Genomic DNA, 11,536 nt, shown 5'->3' with positions numbered 1-11,536 from the left:
GCCCCTACATGTCTTGTCGAACTTGAACGGCGCTGTGGACTTTTGAAGAATCCTCTTTTTCCTTGAAAGCTTGCATGTGAACCTCCTTTAATCCTCTGTTATGGCAATGCTCCACCATAGATGACAGATCCCCATCGTTCTCAATAGGAAATTTAAAGCTTTCATTCGTTTCATCTTTGAATGACAAACTTAATGATTCATATGGAAGATCTAACCTATCTGACACATCAAATTTTAGATCAAGAATGGTGGTTGAAGTATTGATCTTCATGAATACTGCTCTATCACCCGAAGCTACGATGCATGTGATGTCCTTTTCAGCCATTATGAAGTGGAGAGAAGAGTAATGGAGAGAATTTTGGTCTGAGGAATAGTAATGGAGAGAATTTTGGTCTGAGGAAGAGTAATGGAAGAGTAATGGAGAACTAGATATTTATTGCTCATGATTAGGGCTGGGCATATTCGGTTCGGATCGGTTTTAAGCTCAATCCGCATCCAATCCGAATTTTTTGAATTCTCAAAACTCTCATCCAGATCCAGATTTTTTCTCCTTCATCCGAATATTCGGCCCAACCGAAATTCGGATCGGTTCGGATCGGTTTCGGTTTTGGACCGAATTAATACTATTTCACAAAAATCTGCCCACACCTGAGATCATTGCCTATTAATTTCTGATGAAGTATCATTATTTATCCATTTTGTCTACTTAACTTTTTCCCCCAAACAATAAAATGTGGAGCTTGTTTGAAGTAACACCATTGACACAGCTAACAAAAAACCGAAATCAGTGAAATGAACGCAAACCATATCAACAAGTACATATGGTTACGTAATATTCAAATATTAATTAACTATAATCAAAAGGTTATCTTTCATTTCTTGGAAAACAACTTAACATGCCTCTAGTAGAATTTGAAAGCTTATATGAGGTTTCACCGATTTTAATGCGGGCATATACGCTAGCAGGCCCAATGAAAAAGGAACTATACAATATAAACATGTATGTAAACATAACAATCAAATTACCGAGCAATTATATAGCTTAATGTTCAAGTGATGACTCACTAATAAGAAAGCTATTTCATCCGACTTCGTCCGAACCAAAAGTCCTTTCCATTTTGACCGAATTCCGAACGACGAAGTCCTTCCCATTTTAAGCAATATGAATATCCGACAAAGAACGAATTAGAAAATTCGGTTCGGTTTTTTTTCGGGCGGTTCAGGGGTTCAAACCGGATCCAAACCGGTTTAATTCGGTTCGGGCGGTTTAGAGTCTTCTTCTCATCCATTTAATCCGGTTCGGTTAACCGACCCGCTTTTTCGGGCTGTTTTTTCGGTTGAACCGGTTTTTTTTTGGTTTTTGTCCACCCCTACTCATGATAGAGGGAAAAAGGGGGGAAATTTCCCTCTATTTCTTACAGTAGTTTGCATTTAATGGGATGTGACGAAGAGTGGTAACGAAGCGTCTGGGGACGAAGGAGAAGGGCAAACTCGGGTTTTTTTTCAAAATACAATGCCTCTTTTGTATACAGCTGACGTGGAGGGCCCTAGAAATATTAAAGGCTGCTTTTTGGGGCTTATACACAAGGGGGAAAATACAAGGGGCCTCGTCACATGATTTTTCAGCTTTTGGGGCCCCGACACATTTTTCCCTAATTCATTTATGATCTTCTTGCAAGAAATTCGAGGTTAAAGTTATATAGGTAACAAGAAATAATTACATGGATATTTTAGGTTTAGTTGCGGGTAGACGCTTGTACTACTGCCCAATTGCCGATAGATGCCTTGCTGCTGTATTTGTGTGGGTAAATAGTAAACATTATTGCCCAAGTGCGCACGTACCGCTAAGCGGTGTTCTTCACTCCTAAAAGAGTCGATAAAGTTCAGTACATCCGCACTGATAGAGCTAAAGAGGGTCTATCCGCAATTGGGATATAGTACATTGGGTCTATTTGCAATTAAACCTATTCTGGTAAAACAGTAATAAGAGGGGGATAAAGGACTAGTAAAAGGTACTTATTGTTGTGTGTTAGGTGAAGGATATAAGGTGAATTCAACTTTGACTGAGTACAACCTAATTCATCTCTGCATTATTCTATTTTTAATCAGAATAAAAAAAAATTTTAAATCAATAAGCTATAACCCGGTCATAAGCAAGACGTAGTAAGCTTACATTAAGTTACTTAAGTTAAACGATGATGCTTTGACTTTATTGTCCGAACATAATTGGTTATATTATTAAGCACATAAACTCGGTACGCTCTTTTAGTGAAATATCAATTTAAATCCCGTTCAAGTGTAGATCTAATATATCCATATCAATTTCAGGGTATGTAAGTGATAAAATAGTGGAAATTGTGGCGTACCAAAAAATTGACATAAAAAACCCCTCCGCTTCCAGCTCGCAAGGAGCCGAGTGGGCTCACCTAACCAAAAGATCCCCATCCTTCACGCACAAAACTCGAGACTGCTGCGACTGAAAACACGATCCCAAAGTTCCATTTGATAAAACGATCAAAAAAAATCCCACATTCCCCAAATGAGGAAGCCCTCCTTCCCCCTCAAAACCCTAGACCCCTCCCTCCTCTCGATCTCGAGGATCAAGCGCTCCTCCTCGTCTTCGTCGTCAATGGACCCCTCGTCCCCGATCCACATCAACTCGACCTACCCCCCTCCCTTCAAGAACCCTAAGAACCCTAGCATCGACGCCTCGTCGTCGATCAGAAAGCCCCTCAGCCTGTGGCCTGGAATGTTCCACTCCCCCGTTACCACCGCCCTTTGGGAGGCCCGATCGAGCATCTTCGAGAGGCTGCTGGCGAGGACGCCGGCGCAGAGCAGGACCAGCATCGTCTACAATTTCTCCAGGGATTACATCCTGAGGGAGCAGTACAGGGATCCTCTGAATCAGGTCAGGATCGGGAAGCTGCTCGAGGATCTCGACGCCCTCGCCGGCACCATCGCTTTCAAGGTGTCCCATTTTTCTTTCTTTCTTTCTTTCTTTTTTTTTATTAAAAGTAATTTTAAGCTGGACCTCAAATGATCAGATCGTTGGAACTGATACGAAATATAATGATCTTAGAGTTTCCCCCCAACGTGCTAGCCCTGGTTCGGCTAGCGATCAACGATGGATGGTTATTTACCATTTTACCATCACTAAATGCAGTGGCGGATCCAGGAATTTTTTTTTTCTTGGGGGTCCGACGGCAAGTATCTATTTACCGATAAAAATATAATGTTATAAAACCGTAGTACCCAGCGGAAATACACTCTGTACAATTTAAATTGGCTAATTCAGTTTGCTACCAACTTATCTAGTGTTCGAGGGTCTAAGTGATACATCACATGAGTGTTGTTGGGGCCTCCTCTAGAATCCATATAGCCTAGTGGTGATACTGGGATGAACCATTGTCATCACTCATGCCGCAACAAGGACGTCGTGTATTTAAGGTGGGGATTGATTGTGATACCCCAAAAGTTTAGTCCCGCGTCGAACAATGAGGAGAATGTGGGAGGGTTTATGAGATAAGTCATGAGATCCAAGTGCATAAGTGACTAGCCATTTTCTGCGGTGGTTTGAGTCATATAAAATGTTGCACTAGGTGGGTCTCAGGACTTATTGCGCCAATGGGCTCCGGGGCTCGGGGAGTGATAGTTTTTAATTGAATATTAGTTTTTTTAATTCATAATTGTTAATGTGTCCTTCAACAAGTTACAACTACTATTGCTGGAATTACATAATTTGATTTGAAACTGTAGTTATACCCAAAAAAGCAAGCCATGTTCAAAATGCATGTAAGGGAATCATATATTTGATTTTGTGGATGTAATCGATAAAGTCATGAAACCTAACCAAATATGATATAGGGCTCGAGTCTGTAATTCTCTAAAATATGACAACACCTTTTACTTTTAGACTCCATATGACGTAAGCTTAATCACTTTTTTGCCTATTTTGTAATGAAACTAGTGTGTAGAGCTAGAGAACACTAACAGGCCAGGTTCGGCCACGAAGCCACCCTAGACCCGCCCATATTGGTCTAGTTTCTGTACCAGCCAGGTGTGATCCGAGCAGGGGGGGAGGCACTACACCGCCCTCTAGCAATGCAATTCCTAAGTACATTGTAGTATTAGATCCAATAATGAACCCACTATAAAACTAAGCAATCGGTAGTGACCCATTTGTGATTTATTCTTGATGGGCCAAATCTAAAATGACACAAACCCAAAATCCCATTAAATTTTAGCAACTTAGCATCATTTAGAAAAGAAAAAATGGACAAATAAATGGGTGTGGGTCCAACTTGCAGGTTGGTGAAAAGAATCGTCTGCGAAATCGAATGGAAATCAATGGATAAATGGCAATTTAGTAACTTACGTTAAAAATAATGTATTTTGTGGTATTTTGAATGAGATTATAGTTTAATTTGAAAATGTGAATACATGTAGGGGCCAATTGTAATTTTACTTAGTTAAATATACCTTTTGTATCTCATAAAAATTCTTGACATATTGAATATGAGAGAAAAATTATTGTGATACCACTAGTATGAAATCCTGGCTATGCCACTAGATCCGAGCTAGGTTTAGATACGGACTGGACAAAGTCAATTTCTATTATAAGTTAAGCCCCTGTAACCCGCCCTGGAAACCCAGAAAGGACCTAGGATGGGTCAACGCTCGGTTCAAGGGTGGTGGTTATTGGGTTTTAGGCAAGGTCTAGTGGACTGCAGAAATTCAGGTGCATGAAATTGCATCTGAATTTGCTCCAATAATTCGCTTGTTGAGAGTAATAGTGTTTGGGGGGCTTGTTTTTTGGTCAAACTAGCTTTTAAGCTAGCTTTTCCATATCTATCCGTTTGGTAAAATACGAAATAAGTTAACTAAGCCTCATTTTGAAAAGCTGGTATATCTCAACTTTTCAAAAACTAGCTTATAAGCTCACATGAATAAGCTAGGTTTGACTAAAAAAATTACTATTCCATTTAAATGATTTTTATAACACTTTTATCATAAAAGCCAAAAGCCATTGAAACTCAGCATAACTTATAAGCTTCAATAAATGAGCCCCCCTAAACAACCTCTCAAGTATCTGTCAACATGAATATAGGGTTGTACACTTGTACCTAGGAGCACTATGAAGGTGGAATTTCCTGCCAGTATAAAGAACAAAGGGAACGTTTAGTTTCTAAGCTACAACCAATTCCAAGTTCCATTAACTTATGGTATCTGGATTGGCCATTTTGAACTCTGGAAGTTTATGAATCTTTATGTCGACCATTAATTTTGGAACTTGCTAGATATCGCATGTTATGTATATTATTGATCATAATATTAAATATGTTTAATATGCTCAGTAAATATTGTATCATCGATGTGCCCTACATTTACCAAGTTACCATGGTTTGTTTCCACTTTTTGCGTCTGTACTTGTACTATATCCATGTCTGTATAATATAGAAGTGAACTCTCCATTGCCAAAGCCACAGTGTAAGTTCTTAGTTAGAGCGTGAGTCTGGATTTATGCCACTCTGGTCCCTCACATTTCCAATGCAATTGGTGATGAAATTGATATATCTCATCTATTTTAATTTAAATGTTGCAGTGATACTAAAGGTTCTGTTTTTTACTTCTCTTTTGTGTGCCAGCACTGCTCTGATGATGATAGCACAACAAGGCCTCTTCTTCTGGTCACTGCTTGTGTAGATAAGATGGTCCTAAAGAAGCCAATTCGTGTAGATACAGATCTGAAAATAACTGGAGCAGTCACATGGGTTGGCCGCTCATCACTTGATATCCAAATTGAAGTTACTCAGCTAGATGAAGGTATATAGAATACTAATGAATCAATTCTTTGACGGGTCGTAAATTTTATATGTTTTTTCTTTTAAACTACTAGCATGCTGATGTTCTGAACTTTGGCTCTTGGTTGACGTAGTTGTTACATTGCATGCCAGATAACTCGAAAGCATTAGATCCTGTAGCTTTGACTGCAAATTTCACATTTGTTGCACGTGACTCGAAGACTGGAAAGTCTGCTCCTGTGAACCACCTTTCGCCTGAAACTGAACAAGAGAAGTTACTTTATAGCGAAGGTGAAACAAGAGATAGAGTTCGTAAGAAGAAGAGAGAAGAACAGAAAAGAGAATTTGAGAAAGGTGGACATGTTTTCCATGGAAAAGTAGAACGGCTAAAGGCTTTGTTGGCTGAAGGGCGTGTGTTCTGTGATCTGCCTGCTTTAGCCGATAGAGACAGCATTCTTATTAGAGATACCTGTCTTGAAAATGCTCTTATTTGTCAACCTCAGCAAAGGAACATCCACGGGCGCATTTTTGGAGGGTTTTTAATGCAAAGAGCATTTGAACTAGCCTTTTCGACTGCATATGCCTTTGTTGGACAGATGCCTCACTTTCTTGAAGTTGATCATGTTGATTTTTTAAAGCCTGTAAGTGTTAATCTTATTTCCATTGCAATTCTATTGATTTCTTAAGGTTGATTATGTATTTAAGTATCTGTGTTCAAGGATTAAAAGAGAGCAATAATTGTAAACAATTCTTAATTCTTCAGTTTATTAGTTAACACGTCCAGAAAGTTTATGCTTTGATTTATTACTTTTATATACTATCAGGTCCATAAGCTTTTTGTTTCATGAAAATCTATCACGTAGCGGCTAAAATATCTTTTGGGACATTAAAGTTTATCTGTTTCCAATTCCGTAGGTGGATGTTGGAAACTTCCTTCGCTTCAAATCATGTGTTCTGTACACAGAACTTGAGAACCCCGAGCAGCCACTCATCAATGTCGAAGTTGTAGCTCATGTAACAAGGCCTGAACTCCGAACCAGCGAGGTATGCGTATGATACATCAGCTTGAATTCTAATAACTGTAGTCATTATCTAAGTAGATGGTTCATAGTGTTGCACACAACGGGCAAATGTCATGCATTTGCATTCTGTTGGCAGGTATCAAACACATTTTACTTCACATATACAGTCAATCCCAAATCTTTGAAGAATGGTTGGAGGGTTCGCAATGTTGTTCCTGCGACAGAAGAAGAGGCACGGCGTGTAATTGAACGTATGGATGCGGAGAAGAATAACTATTGATTCGTTGTCGTTTGCTGCTCTCATTCTGTGGCATGGCAGCTCTCTAATACCCATGGCACCACATTTCATTCATGTAGAGATTAATATATATGCTAAAATTGGCATTACAGTTGGCATTACAGTGTAATAAAACTCGATTCCTGCAATTAATTGGGAAAAGGAAATATGGAATTATACATATTTAATTTGATTATGTATTTGACTGGGGTTTATAGGAGATTGATGTATAGGTAAGATTAATAATCAGGAATTAAATTATACACTCAATAAGCAATGACTAATAATTTTATTGACTCGGCGGTTTGAATCCATACCTTGGTCATTTTTCAATCTTTCCAATCCAAGACATGCATTTTATTTATTTTCATTATCTTAGCTTTCTTTTCTTAGCTGTAATAAAGATTTACAGGACTATCTTATCAGTTTCAGACTCTTGCTAAGGGCTTGTTTGGTTCGTTTCTTTCATTTTCCAAAAACGATTTTCCTTTACTTTTTTGTGTTGCCTTCACTTTCATGGAAAATATTTTTTTGTTTGTTTCGCCAAAAAAATATGGGATGAAAGTACTTTCCACCATTTTTCTTAGTTTGGTTCAACTTAAAAAAAGAAGAAAACAATTGATGTGTGAATAGATTCTCTTATTTTCTAGTGTTTTGTTCAAACTAAAAAAATCAAGAAAACTTGATTGTGGTCACCATGGTGTGAATACCACTCATATAAGACAAAATACTAACAACAAAAAATGAAGCACACAAAATATAATGTAATGCACTCAATTGGCTGCAAATTCAGAAGGCAAGCACACATTGCCGGAAAATTTAGAAGGCAAACACACAACTCGTCTGAAACCAACTCGACTAAAACCAAACCAACTTTGGCCAAACCAAGTATGAAAATATCCAAAACTGAACCAAGGCTGAAACCGACTAGAGAAAAACCAAGACTCGAACAACCCAAGATTAAAATTAAACCAAAGCTTAACACAATTTATAGATAATGTGCTCAAAAAAGGCCATTTTCTTCATTACCTGCGTCGCCATGAAGTTTATAATAGCAATATTAACTGCATTTATTGCCTCGCCAATTGATTACTAATATAAACTTTGGTTACATACATTATATATCCGGCCATCATCATAGCATAATATCACATTACCAATGACAAAACAACCATTTCAACCAATTAAAACAAATTAGATGAAACCAATTGTTTGCCGAAAATTCATAACTGAAATCAAAGGCCAAGCAACAACTGAAACCAAAGGCCAACCAAAGGTATAAAGCCTAGCAATCTGCCATGAACAATGAGGATGACAACAATGACAGCAAACCAAGTTTGCACCAAACCAAACCAAGTTTGCACCAACATGGAAACAACAACACACTAAGCAACCGAGTTTGCACCAAACCAAACCAAGTTTGCACCAACATGGAAACAACAACACAATAAGCAACCAAGTTTGCACCAACATGGAAACAACAACACAATAAGCAACCATAAAACATAGCAAAGCTGAAACCAAGGCCGAGAGCAAGGTTGGAAATTCAGAAGGCAAGCACACAACTGTGCTCAGGACAGCCCAAGAGCTGAAACCAAGGCCGAAAGCAAGGCTGAAACCAAGGTAATAATAGTATGAACAAAAGAGCATCAATAAGCCATAAGTATACCTGTTGAGACTAACAACCTTTTATACGATAATCTAAAGCCACAAACAGTAGGGTGTCATAGAGAAGCAGCAGTGTATATTTACACTGAACAGAGTGATAATTAAGGAGCAAAATATGTCAAAATAATATAAACAGATAGTGTGATACACTGATATTAAGAGATTGTATCAAATGAACAAATTTATTAATTAATGAGTCACGTCTCTACAACACGTAAGATAACTCAACTAACTTATACAATAAGGTTACCAAATTATTAAGCAAATTGTGGGGAAAAGGGGGGGAAAATGTTATTGATTTTAGCATAAAAATGTAACACAAGATTAACACAAGTTTGAAAATAAACTCGAGCTAGCTAAAGACCGCTATTCACTGAGAAGAAGTGACTGTTATGAAGCATAGGCAAGACCATTGTTCATTAGGGAAATATTTCAAACATAAAGCAAGAACAAGGAACTTTAAAAGGAAAAAAAAAAACATATACTCATAAATTCTCAGTTGCTTATATTTCATAGACAAGTCCACTGAAGTCTTCATTCAATGAGTTAATCAGTATGATGCCTTGACGAGGCTAGAAATTTTGAACTGAAACCAGAGCAAGGCTGGAAATTCAGAACTGAAACCAAAGGCCTAATAATGACTGTAACCAAAGGACACAACTGAAACCAACTTCATAACCAACCCAAGAGCTGAAACCAAGGCCGAGAGCAAAGCTGAAACCATGCACACAATTGAAACAATGGCGGAAGGATTCATTTGTCAAATTACAAGCCATAATAACTAGTCAATATGCGAAAATAGCATTGGCATCACACCTCAACTGAAGCAAATATCATCCTTACTTCCCCAATAGACCAGTTAATTTGTTCTTTATTATGAACAACGTGAAATAAGATGGGACTGAATTTTATTTGTTTAAGAAAACATTATTAGAAAAGAGTCGAGCAGATTTTATTACGAACACACCTCAACTGAATTCGGCTCCGAATTTTATTTGTTTAAGAAAACATTATTAGAAAAGAGCAGATTTTTTCTTGCATTGGCTCCGAATTTTATTTGTTTAAGAAAACATTATTAGAAAAGAGCAGATTTTTTCTTGGTTTTTCTTGCAGAATAGATTCTTATAGTGGCAGAATACACCATAATGTAAGTACGTACGTAGTGATCCTCGACCAGAAAATGAAGCCTAATTTATAATTTAATCCTGTTGGTGAATGGTTGCACTTAAATAAAATGTTTTAATTGCGGATGGAGCTCATGTAGCTCTAATTGTACGGATTTATCCCATGGCTGGACTTTTTTCACTCTTAAAAGAATCTAGAAAATTTTGTAGGGACTGATAGACTCCTATAGCTCTACTGGTGGAAATAGAACCCCGTTTGCTAAAAAAAAAGGAAAAAATGCTTCCAGCCCCAAAAGCGAAGTGAACATGCTGATGTACCAAGAGGAACATGTGAACACCATAATACTCTTCTCTCTCTCTTTCTTTTTTTTATTAAAATATGATGGGGGATTATTTTATTATTTTTGTTTTCTCTCTCTCTTTATCATGATGTACCAAGAGGATAGTTGAAATGATTGATGATGATTATTTTATTATTTTCGTTTTTTATTATTTTGGTTGTTTGTATTGGAAGGTTGTTAAAGTTACGGGTTGATTGTTAAAGTTACGGGTTGATTGTTAAGGTTACGGGTTGGTTGTTAAGGTTAAGGGTTTGTTGTTAAGGTTATGAATCCTCTCTCTCTCTCTTTCTTTTTTTATTAAAATATGATGGAGATTATTTTATTATTTTTGTTTTCTCTCTCTCTTTATCATGATGTACCAAGAGGATAGTTGAAATGATTGATGATGATTATTTTATTATTTTCGTTTTTTATTATTTTGGTTGTTTGTATTGGAAGGTTGTTAAAGTTACGGGTTGATTGTTAAGGTTACGGGTTGGTTGTTAAGGTTAAGGGTTTGTTGTTAAGGTTGTGGATTTGTTGTGTAGGTTACGGATTTGTTGTTAAGGTTACGGGTTTAATTGTTAAGGTTGCGGGTTTAATTGTTAGGGTTACCTATCTAAAGATCCTCTTGGTACATCATGATAGAGAGAGAGAGAGAAAATAATAAAATAATCCCCCATCATATTTTAATAAAAAAAAAGAGAGAGAAGGGTATTATGGTCTTCACATGTTTTAATGTCTTGGGTTTTGTGTTTTGGGGGCTCAGAGAACAAAATCTTTATTTTTAGGGGTAAAACACCCATTGACCAAGTCTTGGGGGGTGGGAAGCACGTTCACTTGGCGTTTGGGGACTGGAAGCATTTTTCCCAAAAAAAAATCTTCTGAAAGTCAAAAAATTCACTAAAGTTTATTAGCACTTGGACAAACAGTACATGGTTCAAAATCGTCTGCGGATAGAGTCTGGCAAAAAAATAGGGGTTGGGTGTGAATGATAAGGACTAAGTCGGACGATCTAAAAGTCCAACGCGTACGATGAACAAGTTGATTTCTTTGTCCAAGTCCGAATGCCAAAAAAAGTACGAAGCCCGCATTTGACCTGAATTATTTATTTATTTACCTGAATGGCTTTAAACAACATAAAATTTTCGTCATCGGAAAAAAGAACAAAAAAATATTTACACAACATTCTTAATAGTTAGTAAGTATCTTGTCACTTTTAAGTCTTAAACTTGAGATACTTTCACTTTTATTTATTGAGCTAGGTAGCTCACGGTAGTCGCTCTCTAATGAGCAGTGTGGACACGCGCGGTTGTTGTTGCCT

The 11,536-nt window shown here is 37.4% G+C and overlaps 1 protein-coding gene across 1 annotated transcript; it reads left to right on the top strand.

The window, feature by feature from the left end:
- Positions 2,437 to 7,412, top strand: LOC109837559 (acyl-coenzyme A thioesterase 9, mitochondrial). Its single transcript, XM_020405860.1, has 5 exons — positions 2,437 to 2,968; positions 5,646 to 5,823; positions 5,955 to 6,442; positions 6,717 to 6,845; positions 6,960 to 7,412. Exons 1-5 carry the CDS (start codon positions 2,540 to 2,542, stop codon positions 7,101 to 7,103), a joined length of 1,368 nt encoding a protein of 455 aa, XP_020261449.1. The 5' UTR covers positions 2,437 to 2,539; the 3' UTR covers positions 7,104 to 7,412.

This window comes from Asparagus officinalis, chromosome 4, assembly GCF_001876935.1.
Source record: "Asparagus officinalis chromosome 4, Aspof.V1, whole genome shotgun sequence".
Classification (NCBI taxonomy): domain Eukaryota; kingdom Viridiplantae; phylum Streptophyta; class Magnoliopsida; order Asparagales; family Asparagaceae; genus Asparagus; species Asparagus officinalis.
The sequence above is the reverse complement of the archived record's forward strand: the minus strand, read 5'-3'. Positions and strand labels throughout refer to the sequence as shown.